Source organism: Populus alba, chromosome 18 (assembly GCF_005239225.2).
Source record: "Populus alba chromosome 18, ASM523922v2, whole genome shotgun sequence".
Classification (NCBI taxonomy): domain Eukaryota; kingdom Viridiplantae; phylum Streptophyta; class Magnoliopsida; order Malpighiales; family Salicaceae; genus Populus; species Populus alba.
In genome coordinates this window covers 1,233,962-1,251,058 of record NC_133301.1, presented here as the reverse complement: position 1 = coordinate 1,251,058, position 17,097 = coordinate 1,233,962, and the positions used below count along the sequence as shown (strand labels likewise).

Here is a 17,097-nt window from a genome sequence, read left to right as displayed (position 1 = left end):
GATCTGCAGAGAGGGACTTTGGGGTTAGCTGGCATGCCCTTTCCTATCCTCGAGTTTATGGGCAGAAAGGAGAGGGGGGAGTGTTAGCATGTATTCGGAGACTATTGTCAATAAATGAAACCGTTTGGCCGTTGGATGAGACCTTGGAGCATGTTGGAAGTTGAAATTAAAGGGAGAGAAAATAAATGGTCCGAGGAAAGGTTGCAATTGACTAGAGTACTCAGAAATTAACGTTGGGGATTGATTGTGCGAAAAATATTTTATGATTGATATTTAAAAATATTAATTTAATATTTTTTTTAAAATTAAAAATATTTTTTATAAAATAAAAAAAAATTTTAAACTCACTCCCAAGCACTCTCCATTTAAAGGAAAGTAGATGACAAGCTCTTTCTTGTAGGAACCTGTTTGAAGGTATAGTTGCAGTTGTTTTTTTAAAATATTTTTTATTTGAAAATATATTAAAATAATATTTTTTTTATTTTTAAAAAATTATTTTTAATATCAATACATCAAAATAATTTAAAAAAATAAAAAAATATTAATTTAAATTTAAAAAAAATTAATTTTTTTTAAAATATAAAAATAAACAATATCTGATATCCAAAAAAAAAAAAAACCGATGAGAAGTGGGAACAGCAAGTGATTCTAGCAATGAATGTAGTTAATAAGAAAGTGCATAAAATACTCCATGCTGCTGGGTTGTCGAGGTTCAAGTGAATCCTCTTTCCTCACGTTACCATACTGCTACTTGGACTTCGATGGGATGGATGTGAACAGATTTCGGACTGAATCTCGAATATCTTTTTTTCACTTTTATTTTTCTCCTAAGCACTTCATGTGTGCGCAACTTGCTATCTCGGTATCCTTAAGCCCACCTAAATATTAATCTGAAAAGTACGGCCACACCGCAATATCAAACTGCAACTTGTTGGATTTAAGACTTGGCCAACCTACCCTCACCTAAGCCCAAAGTAAAAAAAAAAAAAAAAAAAAAAGAAGCAACCCAGACCAGTAAATTAATTCGTTATCTGTCTAAACTAGTCAAAATTCAAATTAATTTTTTTTTTTTAAATGCAAAACATCATTTTTATTTTTATTTTAAAAAAATTATAACAATATCATTTAATTTAACCAGTTAAACCATATCAACTCAGGGTAGCTCGGTTTCATAGCTTTGATTTGCATACTCGTTCTGGCCTCAAATGGTGTAAAGAACGACAAGCATCTAGGCAAATTGATCAAAGTTTTGAAGCCAATGCCCCCTAGCGTGCAGTTTGTGTTGGTCAAATTGGATAGCCCCGGTTTACAACTCGACTCACAGCTCACGAGCTCCTCGGGAAAGAGGCCTGGCTCAATTGTTTGGAGCATTCTCTTCAACGGCAGCCACAGCCTGTGTAATGCTATTGAAGAATCACAGTAAAGAACAAAGGCCCTCCGAACTTAACAGAGACTGAATTGAGGGAACAACACAAAAATAAAGGTAGCAACCAATAGTGTATTGAGTTAAAGCAGCATACAAGAAAAATATGTATATTTGCATCACTTTCCCCAAAATCATAATGTAAGTCAGTACTTTAAGCTCCAAATGAAAGTAAGGAATTGAGAAGTCCGATCGGTACCGAGGATAATGATATTTACTGCTCCAGCATTTTTGTACATGAGATTATGCTCGTTCTGGAACTTCCTTGAACAAAGTTAGCCACCTCCTGACTTGAGAGTGTTACTCAGCCTGCAAAAGTTGATTTCCGCTTAGGCATTTATGTCAAGTAATTAATTACAAGGCACCAAACTCCAGTACCACAGAGAAAGCAATCGCATATACATTGGCACTAAAGAGAGCGGTAACCAAGTTATGGATATTGTGTGAACGCATGTGAAAGTGTGCTTGCGATGCCATGAGGCCTGAAGAGATAAGATTTTGAACCCACACTAACATTGTTTATGAAACAAAAATCTGAAAGGTTTCGAGATGTGAAGGGTGAAGAACAATATGCGATGTTGGTCCCACACATGCAAGTCCTGGGAAGGATAAATTGGTTATGGTCCTAACCTTCACTAAAGATAAAATATGCTCCTACCTAATGAGATTCACATGCTTAACAGAACATGTGATTCACAAAGAACATGTGACAAAACAATTGCTATCTACCCATGCATGAAAACTCTATAAACCAAACCAATCTTTTGTTTCATTTCCAAACCAATCACTACACACCAATCAAAATATGCATTATCAATTAGACTTGAGTAGAATGAGAAAGAAACATGGTCTTGGCAAAATGGGGTTTTCTTTTCAGGATAAAAAATAAAATAGATTGTGATGCAGGACAGCCTAGGGGCTGTTGTGAATCTGACTTTTTTGAGACTGTTAGAACATTATTAATATTGATTTGAAATGGAATTCGAAGAAGGATGTGGATAGATTCTAGGAGTCACACCCAAGGTTCTTAAGAGTCCCACCTAAGAGGAGATCGAGTGACTCAATCAAAGCAAAATGGCCGGAAATTATTTGATATTATTGTATCCTAAATTATTGAAAGACTACATTCTTATTTATAGAGTTTTGGTTGTCCAAATCCAATAAGGAAAAGGATTCCTAAATCTCCAACATAACTATTCCTATATAGAATAGGAAAACCTCATAACTTTAGCACTAATAAAATACTAAACAGAAATAAAATACTATAATTTCCAGCATATCTGAAAATTACTAAAATACCCTCACGAATTACTCAAGTCCCCAACTAAGTTTTCCATCATTAGCCACACACCAAATAAATGCGTGAGCATTGGAATCATTCTTAGATCACCTTCTAAAGGCCTTTGGGGGATGCTGCCAGCATGCCCCATCAGTTTGATCTTTGCAACATCAAATATTAACCACACTACATCTAGGTGATACCATATATGATAAACCAGCACGTAATCCTTTGAATTTAAGCGTACATGCACGTCCAGTAATTTATGATAAGAATGCTTACCAGTCCAAACCCTCAAAGAGGCCTTCACCCTTTGTGGCACAAGCTTTGAAGATGGCCCATTGGCGACTTTTTATTTTGTGCAACTCCAATGCCTCAGTCACAGCAGCATCATCAAGTGCACCAGGGAGATCCTGTTAATATAAGAAACTCCAGTGGTTGGTGACAGATTTTTTTCCCCATAGAATGGAGAAGTTATATTGAAAACTTTTGGCTTGTATTGTATAAACAAATCTGAGAGGATAAAGAAGCCTACTTTGGGATGATCAAACCAATCAATTATCTCCCATATAAATATAGGAACTACCAAAATTTATCCAAATTGCGGATGATAAAGAGAATATTCTTCACCTGCTTGTTTGCAAAAATGAGGACAGCTGCACCTTTCAACTCTTCCTCCTGCACAATGGTCCAATTTCATAAATTGGAGTTCTTAGATGCCATCAGAGCTAATGAAAATTAGTCTGTTTTCCAATAGATGTAAGCATGATAAAAATGTCCCTATTTACATGAGAAACAAGCCTGTTCAGAATATAAAAGAGCTGACAAACAAACGGATATTTCATTTATTCTCTTTCTCACTCTCTAGCTTTTAATTTTTGTGAAGAAATTATTAAACCTGATTGATAGCAACCAATAATCCCAACAACTCACTATCCCATAAATTGCACTCTCCTTTTCACATGGCGGACCAAATGAAACTGGAACCCATATTTGTTGTCCAGATATGTTGCATATTATTAGAAAAGTAACCTACTTAACTCCACAGCCTCGTACTAATAATTGTTATCTTCAGTATATCACATTAATAGTCACCAAATTTATGGAAAAAATACAAGTAACAAATCAAGAGACTAAATCTGCTGCCTTTTGCTTGTTATCTTTTTCCATTCCCCAAGCAATCAAAAGTCAACATCTACGTTGAAATTGAAGTGGGCAACCTAGACCAATGGCTATATCTGGGAGAATGTGAGCAAACATTACCAACTAAGCTAGCATTTAAATCTGTCAAAAGGGAAAAAAAAGAAAGACAAAGTTGTAACAGCATCCTTGAACTCTACAAACTAATAATAAAACAGATACTCTGTAAGTACCTCCAAAATTGAATGAAATTCTTCTTTGGCTATTCCAATTCTTTCCGTGTCACTTGAATCTACCACATAAATTACAGCTTGAGTATTTGGGAAATAACACCTCCAATATGGCCTGAAATAAACAAATAAATTCAATCACAGGGAAGGGATGGGGGAATAACAGACTACTGCATGCCAAATATCTACTATCAAGGAATCAGAATAGACACACACAAACAACTCGAGAGAGAACTAAGGATAAGTTCATGAAGGATTTTAAGATCATTGAAATTTAATTGATAGCTTTTCTGTAATTGTGCTCCTTAACGACACATATATGCTTTATGCGATATGAAAACTAAATGCACCAACATTCCTACTAAGAACACCAATCAACAGCAAAGGTGGCAAACAATTTCTACACAATGTATACTGAATTTTCTTCAAAGAAGAAGGGAGAAAAGTTACCTGATACTTGTTTGTCCACCTGTATCACCAAACCACGAAGCAATTTAATTTACATTGATTTCATAAACTTGAACAGCATAGCAAATATACTAGAAAATTACTATAGAAAACCTCCTTCATTTCATTAACCCAAAGGCAACAAAATTAGAACCGAACAGCCATTTCACACACCCTTATAGTTCAGATCCACACACTAAGACCCTTTAAAAAAAACCGTAAACATCTGCTGTGAAACAAAAATTGCTAAACAAGTTAATCACAATCAAACCCACTTAACTTGACCCCTCAACTCAATCACTCTACTGCACATTAGCTGTCAGTATCTCTTCATTACATAGTAAAACCAATTCTAAAACTATATTACTTATTGGAATAAAAATCAATTACTTACCTAAATCCCACACTTGGAACTTAATGTTGTTATACTGTACAGTTTCCACATTGAACCCAATTGCTACACCACATTTAAAAAAAATAAAAAAAAAAAATTCCATCAGATTAGCGGTAACAAAATAATAGGGAAAATCATAGCAGAAAAATTAATTCCCAACTCAAAAAAATAAAAGAAGAAGAAGAAGAAGCTCACTTGGGATCGTGGAGACTACCTCTCCCATTTGAAGCCGATCTAAATCAGAACATAAAAGGGAAAAACATCAAAACATCAAAAATAAGTAGAGGTAGAAAAACCCCACAAAAAATAGCAGAAAAAAAGAGAGGGGGACGTTACAAAGAATGGTGGTTTTGCCAGCATTGTCGAGACCGAGGACTAGGATTCGAGCTTCTTGATTACCAAATAAAGAAGAGAACATTCTACTAAACAAAAGCCCCATTTCTCTTTTCGCTGTCGTGTTTTCTTATCTTCTTTCACAGTTCGTTCGACAATTTCTTTGTACGTATCACGAATTCAATTAACTTCGCAGGTTCTTTCTTGTTCGTAAGTGCTGACTGCTGAAGCTACTTTCTTTCTTTTTTTCTTTTTGCAAGCCGGCAAAAAAAGAAACTATCTTTTAGTTTACGAGCCCAAACCATAGTGTTGTGGGCTATGAAGTTGTGGCTTCTAGCAGGCCAGATGGGCTAGAGATCAAGGATTGTTTGCGAGCGAGATTGATATGAATAGTAGTCATTAAACTTTACCCGTTAACCCCAAAAACTCATATTTCAAATTAAATAAAAAAAAAACATTGATTTAATAAAATCCTGACAAATATATTTAAATTTTTAATAATTTATTTGAATCAGTTAAACCCGATAATATGTATTATTTTAACTGGCTTGAATTAATATGATAATCTAAGAGTTAATCTATAACTTCAAAACTTAAATTATTTTTAAAATTAGTTTCTGACTAAGTTTTTTAAATACCTATAATACAAATACGTGTTTTTAACTAAGTTTTTGATGTAAAAAAATTATGTTTTTTTTTCTATGAAGAATTATCTTTTCACAAGTGAGTAGTTTGTTTGATTGATTGCAAATAAACAAACTATATTTGACAATTGTGTATATCCAAAGATTTTTTTAGTTAATAAATATAATTATTTTCATGATTATTTTTAATTTAAATGTACAATAAGATTAAAATTTTATAATTAAACTATCATAAATATAAAATACTAAGGTGACTATGATTTCATTTTTTTTTCTTTGAATAGTTATAAACTTGGTGTATTTTTCTAATAAAAAACAACCTTTATTTTCAACAAATAAACATATTTTTCAAATTTTTGATGAAATAAAATAGAAAATTAAAATTGAAGATGGAAAAGGAAAATGATTTTTTGAATATACCTACAATATTCTCCATCAAACAAATAGATAAAATATTTATACTCCAATTTCATGTATAACCCTTTTATTTATTAGTTTTTATCAACACATTGACACATGATTGCTTTGCATTGTTTTTTTATTGATATTTTTTTTTAATTTTATCCCTTAATATTTATTTGGTTAAGAATCTTTGCTTCTTTATTTTTTCAAGTTTGCTTTTAATTGGGTCATTATGATCTAATGCATCGATCTATAGATTTGGAATATTAATCCGAGTCGATTTTAGTTTTTTTTTTAAAGTATTTTTTTAGCTTTGCTATTTATGATATCATTCTAATTTCATGTACTAGATCATGTGTTTGATTTGTTCACTTAAGGTTGGTTGCCGAGTTCACAAGAGGATTTTTTTATATGTTTCTATCACTTTGACAGGTGACAATTCCTTGTATTTTTCTGATGTGTTCGGCCTTTTCATAATATTTTTTTTTATGGTGTGAGTTTATTTAGTCATTTAGATTTGTATTTTATTATTTAAGCCATGAGTTTTTTTCTGGTGGATTTTTTTTTATTTATTTAAATAAAAAAGTTTAGTAAATATAATTGAATAAATATCTTATCTTTACAGTTTCTTTTTTGGTTATTGTTAACAATGTTTTTTTTATTTATATTAATGGTTATAGATTTATTTAGTTAGATAATTGCATAGGCATTTCAAATGATAATTTTATTTTTTCATGTAAAAAAACACATTGAAGCGGCCTGTATACCCAACGCTTGTTTTTTTTTTTTTAAAAAAAAAAAATTATAACTTGCACGCCAAATTCATGATTTTAATTTTTTTTAGCTTTTTTTGTTCTTTACACTTTTTTTTTTTGCAAAAAACAATTATTTTTTTATTATTTACACTTGGCCTTTTTATATCATTCTTTTTATTATTTTATTATTTTTTTGTAAAAAAAATAATGATTTTTTTCTTTACACCTTTTGTTCTTGGAAATTTATTTTACACAAACTAATAAAATGATGTTTCATTGTAGCAATTGCAACATTTTTTTTTTTTTATTACGTTAAAAATTAACTTGAGATCTTATATATTTTTATTAATACATATGATTCTTATTATATGTAAGCGTTGATTTTATGATTCACGATTATATTTTTTACTTGATATAAAAAAACTTGCCAGTAACACTCGCATATTAATTCTTTTGCATTGGAAAACAGATTATTCGATTTGTAGTTTGATGAGTCGAATAGACATGTCAACATTATCTTTTATATCTATGACACAAATAGTTCTTTTAGACCTTTTGATTTATAATTATAAATTTTTTAAAAAATAAATTTGAAATGCTTACATATTTATTTTTTTTCAAAAAACTTTATCTGATTGTCCACAAAGCTTAGGTCACACAGAACTGTTATATTCAAAACCTTGTTGAATTCAAGGAAGGAAGGAAAGACTTTGAACAAGCAAAGATCCAAATTTGACAAAAACACACCACCCAAATGAAGGAACTTCCAATTTACTTTGCTTCTCACCTTCTCTTTACTTTATCAGCAAGTGATGTCTTTGCAATAATGACCTTCGCTTGTATGTGTAGATTATCAAGATTTCTTGCCCATTGCAGGGGAATAATAATAATAATAATAATAAGGAAAAAGGCATCCATTAAATATTAATTAAAAAAAAATGAAAGCTGGGGAGCATTTGTTAACAAAAGCGGCTTCGCATCTCCGCGCGCAGACAACCTGCTGCTAAAGCTTGCACGTTGCTTTCAACTGAGCACGGTCCAGTGAGAGAACACGACGTGTCCTCATATTCCGAAGAAAGCAACCAAAGGCAAGCCGGCTCTCTCTCATCTTTCTCGTGTCCTCTTCTAAAAGCCTGGCCCCACCCTAGCTCCCTGCCACCTATCAGTACTTCCTGTTGGAAAATTGAAAATGAATCACCTGGCCAAAGGATTTTTCTTAATTAGTTCTTCAAATGTGTACATGTTTCCGAGTTCATTTCTACGTTTTAATTCTTGTCATTAAAAAAAATTATTATTATTTTAATTTTTTAAATAATTTAATGTTAAAAATAATTTTTTTAAAAATAAAAATTTATTATCTTGATAAATTTCAAAACAAAAAACACTATAAAAAATAATAATTACCACACTTTTAAACATTCTTATATATTAATTAATACCAGGATAAATTAGTTCATGTCATTGGATTTATTATACCGATTAATGACATAATATTAGTTTTTATACTGGATTAAGAATATTAAAACAGGAGTCTTTTAGGAAGTGTATGATTATTGTTTAATTTAGAATAATAATAAAAAAGATAGCTAGACTACGAATATCATGTTTTCTTACCATTCATGAAAATTTATTTTAAAATTATATTTATATCTTCAACTTCACAAAACATCAACCAAAGATAATGGAAAGATGGACTTAATTTGCATAAAAATCGAAGAAAAATAAACATAATCCATCTTCATCACTCACCCACCACCCATTTTTTGCACTGACATTAAGGCAAGCAGCACAAATCTCATAAACAAATAGTAAATTATTCATTAATAATGTGATCGGTGGGAATAGTACATTGTACTACTTAATTTCTTGTCATTGCACCTCACCGGTAATTTGTTCCTTGGAATTTTCCGGCAGCCAAACTAAGGGAAAGGCCATCTAAAGAATATGATGACTCTTCAAGTCGTTTTTTTTCTTACTTTATTCCCTCCATTAGAACTTTTTTCATAACTGAATTAACAATCCCCTGTGCAAAAGATGATTCCTTGAGGTATCATATTCATGATATATAAAAAAATTCAATACCTTTTAAAAATTTTAAAGCACCAAGACCCACTTCAATATTTTGCATGTAGAAGCACAAAAGCTGTTCCCATTGATGCTCAAACCAATAACAAGTAATTGATTTCAAGCTCCAATTTGCCCCCATCAATGGAAGCTGGTCATTGCAGCTGGCTGTAAATGAATCAAGGAGATAATGGGAGAAGTAATTATGGAGAAAATCATGATTACTAGGCAAAATTTAGCTGTAATTAGCTTTAAAGAAGAGAACCTTCTCTGCTAATGGCTATTTCATCTCAGCAAAATTTACACTTCCCGGAGAAGTACAAGAACAAAACCACGAAAATAACAAAAGAGAAGCAATACACGAAAACTCCCTGAAAAAAGCACTCTCTTTAGTCTTTTTCCTCTTCAAATTGGATTTATTTCTTGCTCATTGGAGCTTAATTTTGTTCTTGAGCTTGCTGGTTCTCTTGCGTCTCTGTATTTTCTTCAGTTGTAGTTGTTGCTGCTTGATCATGGCTGTCACCAATCATTTCTTGATTTTTCACCTTGTCATCATGACCGGTAGGTGTACTCTCCGTCTTCGCTTCTTCTTGGTTATCAATCTTGCCTACAAAGGAAGAGGCTTTGCTGGAAACAGGAGTGGCTAAAAATGTTGGCCTCTCATTTCCAGCCATAATAACCAAAAATTTCTCTTCAAAAACCTTATTATCTGGCTTCCCTTCCTTTTCATTTCCACTTTCAAGATCATTACCTTCATTTTCACTGTCTAAACGACCAGAAATTCTCCAATAAGAGCAAGCCAAGATTAATAAAGCAAAAGCAATCAACCCCAACATAGCTGCTAAACCACCAAAGAGGTATGGCACTGGTGAGTGCCACGGTGAGCGAGGTTGGACTACTGCTGGTGGTGGTGGTGATGGTGATGGTGATGGTGAAGTAGCTGCTGCCTTTGTGGTGCGGATGGTGGTGTCAAGGTAGCTAACGTGTCTCATGTTTTGGGTTTATTTTAATGTTTTTATCTTCTTAGTAAAGAGGCTTTGGTTGGGAGGAAGAGAAGGAATCGGGTTTAGTTTGGGTAATGAACAAGGTAGGGAGTGGTATTTATAAATGTGGATGGGTTTGGGCTTTGGATAAACTACACTTTAATCCCTATAGATATACACATAATCCATACCGGTTCTTATAATTTAAAATACACATACTAATCTTATATTTATTGCAAAATTTTCAGCACATAAGTAGGCTTAGGCTTTGTTTGTTTAGATGGTGCGGTGTAGTGCAATACATGTTTTTGTCTCTATTATAAATTTAAAAGTTTTTGAATGATCAATATATATTATAATTTTATATAAATTTTACTGAAAACTCTTTCTTGAAATATTAATTAATAAAAAATAGGATAATTTATAATTTTTTTTAATTTATATTTTCAAAACACAATCACAAAAACTAGCATAACATCAAACATATTCTTACTCTCATGACTATGTAACCAATTATTTTTTAATAGATTAAAATTTAAATTTGAATGGTTGTGAGTTTTGAGTTGTAATAAAAAATATCTAAATTATCAATGAAAATTAATGGTTATAAAAAAAAATACATTCTTTTATGTTTCGAATTTATTAGCATACTTTCATCATGTATTTATGGTAATTATCAGGTTAATTAAAATTGAAAATTTTGAATTGTAAGGACTAAGATGGAGCATTTCTACATCTACAGGGGCTAAAAAATGTTTTGCTCTTCTACTTTATACTTGCGTGTCACGGATTTGGCCCACTGCGGTGACACTTTTCATGTGTATATGTGATGTATGGATGGATGTAAATGGGAGCGAGTCCCTTGAAACATGATCCTGTGTTTCTGACGGTGTATGTTTCCAATGGGTGCTTTGGTGGGGCCTAGGGTATTTTAGAGTGGACCCTACAGATCCAATTGCAATGACATGAGAGAGCAGTAGTGCCTCCATGATGATCTTTGATTTGATTAGAATATAGTGATTTATCAGTTAATTAGGTTCCTTCTACTTTTGGAAATATATTAATCTCACCATATAAGATAAACATTCTGATCGAATCTTAAAGTCGAGGCCATTTGACATGTTTGTGTCTAATTCCCAATTGCATGAACCCTAGATTTTTTTTTTTTTTAGAGGTTAGATTTAAACTTCACTTCAATGCAGTGTGATGAGATTAATATATATATATATATAATAAAAAAACTTAAATTGATATTCTCTGCAATTTAATATTTAATGGAAATTAAAATTGCTATCATAATGATTTAATGAAGAATATTTTGTTTTGTTTTTTTGTTTTTTTTTTTTTTTGTGATGATCAACAAATTTATTGAGTTTTGAGTAACACCAAGTGACAATAATTTTTTAACACCTCACAATTATATAAAATATAAATATTAAATATAAATTTGAATCATAATTATAAAACTTGATTTAACTATGATTAATTCGGTAATTTATCAATTTAAAGTTATTTGTTTTTAATTAAAATTGGATTTAGAGTTAGATTCAATTTCATGTTAAACTGATTTTTTTTAATTACAATAATATTATTTTATTATTAAAATTAAAATAATATTATTTAAATAAAAAAAATTTGAAATAGAACATTCAATTCGTATATATACATAATTGACCCGTGACTTAAATCTTATACCAAAACTTATAATAACTATTATACAAATTACTTGATATGATATCTAACGATTTTTTTCCAACTAAACTAGTTAGTATCCATGTCTATATCTAGTGGAAAACAATTCATCACATCAGAACAATATTTTTGGGTTTTCATCTGGACATTCTTCATATGTTTTGCTAAGAAAACAATTGATCGAGACAAGATACCGTCATGGATTTCACACATTACTTCCTTTCCCACTTGCGATGCAACTTATATCGGAGACAATTGTCTTCATGCATGACGATGTTATGAAGGAATATTCTTATGCATTGATCATTTTTGTGCTATGCTCTAAATATTCTTCTACTGTGCGCAGTAACATCTGTAGATTGACACAGTCCTTGTTGATCCTCTGTTTTAGATGGAAGGACTTGGTGTTCTTCTCTTTTGATAATTACAGATTTTAATTACTTTGGGTTTTAGATTTGTGATTCTTTTCGTAGAATGCTGCCCTCGAAAGATGAGATGAAAATATCATCCCAAAATGCCTCTTCTTTTTTATGAGAGCATGCACAGTAGAGGTATCATATATTTGGCTCATGATCATCTGACGTTGTGATGTTCAAGTGTGGCAGACATTTAATTTCGATTGGTTAGAATTATTAATTGGATTCATAGCATCAAATGGTATGATCCCATCACATACTTTGAAAGCAATGAGAAACTATATATTATGTCAGCCTAATACTTGTCATATCATTTAATATCTATTTTTTAAATTAATGTAGATATTTGGACCAACTTGAATGTATTTCAGTTAATCTCACGAGTTCTAAAAATTAACAACCATGTAAGTCATCAATAACCCTTAAGTTTGTGAGACTCGAATTGGTGATCTCTAGAAAGCAAATCTAGAGTGTGACCAGTTGAGCTACACCTTTCAGGGTTATTTAATATCTAATATTAATGGTTAAAATGCTTTCAAATTATTTTTTTTCATATTTAATTAGTGTGTATTGGGCATAATATTTTTGTAAAAGTGTTTTTTTAATTATATATATATATATATATATTTTTTTTTTAATTTTTGATTTAAAAACAGTTTGAAATTACTTTGAAAAAACATGTTGAACTGCTTAACTAAACACGAAGCATGAAATGATAATTTATATGGAAAAAAAAAACTTCTTCCCGTAAGAATCAACATCAAAGCAACACCTCAAGGGTGTGACTCCATTATTAATCATGCTAAACACGCAAATTGGCACTTGCACAGTTGCACTAACTATTTAGTGTGGTAGCTGTTGCTTTTCAAATAGTTTTTCATGTCGAAAAGCATGCTAATAATGTTTTTTTATTTTTAAAAATTATTTTTGATATCAGCACATCAAAACGATTCAGAAAGTACAAACCAAACTCAATTTTAGCAAAAAAAAAAAAAAAAAAATTTGAATTTTTTCGAAAAGCAGGTCACACCTCAATCCCAAACGGCCTCTAAGCCTAAAGGGTGTGGCTTCCTAGAAAATAAGAACACTTACACTTTCGGTGATCATGGGGTTTAAGCAAATCCTAAACAACAGTGATTTCTTAATCTTCTTTATTAAATAATAGATAATTAATAAGGTTGTACTTCAATCCTCCACTATCTGATGCCAGAATATATATATATATAACCCTTCTGGCTATATATAGCTTGCAATAATGCTACCATCCTCCTAAATTTAGCCATATCAGGAGAGCCAATTTCGTGCTGCTTAGGATCCATATCTTTAGCGATGCAGCTCGGCTGCGTGCCAATAATTAAGAATAAAAAATTAATTAAAAGAAAAGAATATTTTTAATTTAAATCTTACCATTTATATTTCTTAACTCATATATAAATATGCGATGAACTAGAGATTTTAAATTAGTGGGCTCTCTCGTCATCTGATTCTTAAAAATAATTATTCAGCCGTTAAAGAATGTATATATTCATTATAAAAATAAAATAAAATAAAATAAAAAAGTACTAAACTTTCGAGGCGATGAGATGTGTGCACCTATGGGGAGACCATAATCATTTCGTAAGAGATAAAATCGAATAAGCATTGTGGGTAAAGTGGTAACAATCTACTGTGAGTTTTCTCTCTGAAAAAGATACGCCATGCTCGCAAAAAATCTGCCCCATCCTGAATTAGCACAGAGAAAGGATGCACTTTTACATCCATTTTTAGTACTTTTAACTTGTGAGGAAGGTAAAACCCCTGGTAGGCTAGGGTTTGATTTGGCCTCGACTTTTCTATATATAAAGTGATGATTTTGGGATAGATATATGCGATGTATAGTTGTTGATGCAATGCAACAGGCAAAATCAGCTGATCATGTGAAGAATTTGCCACAGATCTTCAGGTGATTATGGCTCGTGCAAGAACTTGTACAATCATTATTCAAATCATATCACTATAAATATGTACAAATTCTCATCTTTCAATTCATATAAATCATCAACAAGGCTCGCAATTCTCATTTTAACCAACTTTGGCATCAAATTGTGAACATATCCCTCTAAATTTATCTAGCTAGCACTAGACGGTACAAATCCAAATTCTTTGTCATAAATAAATAAATAAATAAAATATTATTAATTTTATGTATTCATATCTAGTAATGGGTTTGATTCAGATTAATCAATTAATTTTAACATCACATTTCATCTTATTACATGCAAAATCTGTTTGGATTCAAATTAATTCACCTGGAGTCTTAAATAAATGATTCATTTAAATATTTACTAGATAAAAAATTTATGACCTTAAAAATATATTTATGATACATGTAAGAAAAGAATAGCCTATTCATCTTTATCTTACATGGGTTTTACAATTATATAGAAAATTTGCTTTAAAAGCAATATGAGATTCAGTGAGACCATTTTACAAATAATATCTCATGGATTTATTTTCTTGTTAGTAGAATATATCTTGTTTGTATTGATGAAATGGACGGATGGCTACCATAACAAAAAAAATATTCATGATGTTTCGTATCTTATCATTATATACTAACTTTTATTTATTTATTAGATATTATATGAATACAAGTTGTTTAATGCTACAAATTCCTTATCTTTTTACGCTGGACCACAAGAATTATTTGTTTTGATTGGTATCATCTTGTCAATAATTAGTATTGGTATTTGTCTAGATTTCATTTTCTCAATATCAATTGACAAGGTAGGAATTATTCCATCTAATTATTTCTATCGCTATCTTTTTTTATACATAGTTAGTATAAATAAAATAAAGAATTAAAAAACAATCATGTGATTTGATTTTTAAACAAGAAGGATCTCTCTCACCCATCAAAGAGATGCTAGTAGAACACCACAACTAGATCAACAAGCTATGGTTTCATGCAACATGGATGAATTAAGATCTCTAACGTGGTCTCCCATGTCAAGAGATACATGGCCATGGTTTAATTAGGGATATATATCGACTGATGACATGCATCGAAAATCACACGCAGTATCTGATCATGTGGGAGGCTAGCTCGGTCCCTCCTCGGGGCATTTAGTTTTGGCGTGCTGCACACATAAAATTAAGTCCTAAAAGTTCAGTATTTTCCGAGAAGATGTAAAACAGCTTAAAAGGCTGCATAAAGTTGATAAATTTTGTGTACAAAAGTCCCTCGGTGGGTTGGACTTTGGAGGATCTCCAGCTATGGTGGAGCCATAACAATGGGAAGTGTTGAAATTCGCTTATGATCGGTAGTTTCAGTACAGACACCCATGTTTCTTCTTCGTTGTGATTGGAATCGGATTCTAACTCGGTGAAAATGAACCGAATAAATTGGATACTCTGATGAAAATGCAAACACAATGAAGTGATCTTCGAACCTGATGAAATATAGGTTTCGAGATTATAATCTTTTTCGATTGGTATCTACAATGAAATAATACATTACATATATATTTTTTTCTAACATTCTAAATTCAAAACATGACTAATAACACAGAAAATAAATAAATTAGCCACGATGAATTATATATATTTATAATTTTGAAATACTGCTCGACTCGAGATATTAATTCAAATATTTATCTAATTAAGATCTAAATTCAACTACGCTTTTTTTTGAATTATTCATATAATTGATTTAATCAAATTCAAGTGATTTAGTTAGCGAATTCATTCTCAGATGATTATAATGAAATGTCAATTCAGGGAGGCAAGTCACCGAATCATATTTCTTTTTCCTCTTTGATATTTTCTCTTAAGTCTGCTCATCATGGAGGACATGCTCCATCGATGAATTGGAGAAAGACAGGTTTCCATACATGGACATGAGCTTTTAATGCCCGAGGGATTTCTCTCGAGAAGGAAAAAAAATCAAGAGTGGGAATTCACCTTCACGGCATGCTTGGATTGCGGTAAATGTTATATTTTAAAATATTTTTTATTTAAAAATATATTAAGTTAGATTTTATATTTATTTTTTTAAATTTATTTTTCACATTATTAAACCAAAAGATATAAAAATATAAAATAAATAATTAAAAAAAAACTCAAACATGATTCGACCGCACTTTCTAATCCACCCACGGACTTTTATAGCTGAACCACGTAGGGTTAAATCCATGGCTGGTCCCAATACTCTTTCTATTTTTCTGATTTAGACCCTATACCTATAACCATGTAGGGTTTAATCCATGGTTTAAGCGACGTAGTAGGGCTTAACGATGGGCGGCAACCTAAACCATGCATGTAACTCAGCAATCTTTGTGGGTTAGTGGTAAATTACAGAAGAACAATTCTGATTACATTATTAATGTTTTATCTTGAAATTAAAAGGGAAAGTATATATCCAAGAGGGAAAAAGAGCAAGGCAGGCAGGAAACAAATAAGGTGGGAAATTGCTGAGGTATATATCAAGCTTGTCCCCAATCACCATTACTTTATGCTCTGCTTGCCACCTTCCCTCAGGGGTCCATAGCCACTCCTCTCGCTTCTTCTACCTTGGCTCTCGATCCTTGGCCTCTTTCTGTGTTCTGAGATTTTTTTTAAGTTTTATTGAAGTAATAAATCATGCAAGGATCGTACAAAGAGTGATGGAGCAAGCACTTCCGACGAGTAAATGCATGGTGGGGCATTGAAAGATCAAATGTTATCCAAATTGTACAAGTGCATAGCTCCCACATCTCTCATGGTGCTGATTATTTATTTGATTTTGGTCTGTGGGTACCCATATTCCATCACCTTCCACCATGTTAAACGTACAATTGCAAGGACTGAGAAAATATCTGAAAATCCAATTTAACCTGTGTTTTTAAAAAATATCAAATTTTTTTATGTTAAAAATT

At 31.5% G+C, this 17,097-nt stretch overlaps 2 protein-coding genes across 2 annotated transcripts; both read right to left on the bottom strand.

Annotated features, from left to right (window-relative positions):
- Positions 1–1,420: 1,420 nt before the first annotated feature.
- Positions 1,421–5,503, bottom strand: LOC118051169 (ADP-ribosylation factor 1). The gene is made up of 8 exons (XM_035061737.2): positions 5,250–5,503; positions 5,109–5,147; positions 4,914–4,976; positions 4,523–4,541; positions 4,076–4,187; positions 3,333–3,380; positions 2,985–3,115; positions 1,421–1,732 (listed from the first exon to the last, which is right to left on the bottom strand). Exons 1-8 carry the CDS (start codon positions 5,350–5,352, stop codon positions 1,699–1,701), a joined length of 549 nt encoding a protein of 182 aa, XP_034917628.1. The 5' UTR covers positions 5,353–5,503; the 3' UTR covers positions 1,421–1,698.
- Positions 5,504–7,917: 2,414 nt separating this feature from the next.
- On the bottom strand, positions 7,918–10,185 carry LOC118051170 (protein GLUTAMINE DUMPER 2). The gene is made up of 3 exons (XM_035061738.2): positions 9,377–10,185; positions 9,130–9,279; positions 7,918–8,245 (listed from the first exon to the last, which is right to left on the bottom strand). The coding sequence occupies exon 1, from the start codon at positions 10,101–10,103 to the stop codon at positions 9,549–9,551; it is 555 nt and encodes a 184-aa protein (XP_034917629.1). The 5' UTR covers positions 10,104–10,185; the 3' UTR covers positions 7,918–8,245; positions 9,130–9,279; positions 9,377–9,548.
- Positions 10,186–17,097: the final 6,912 nt, after the last annotated feature.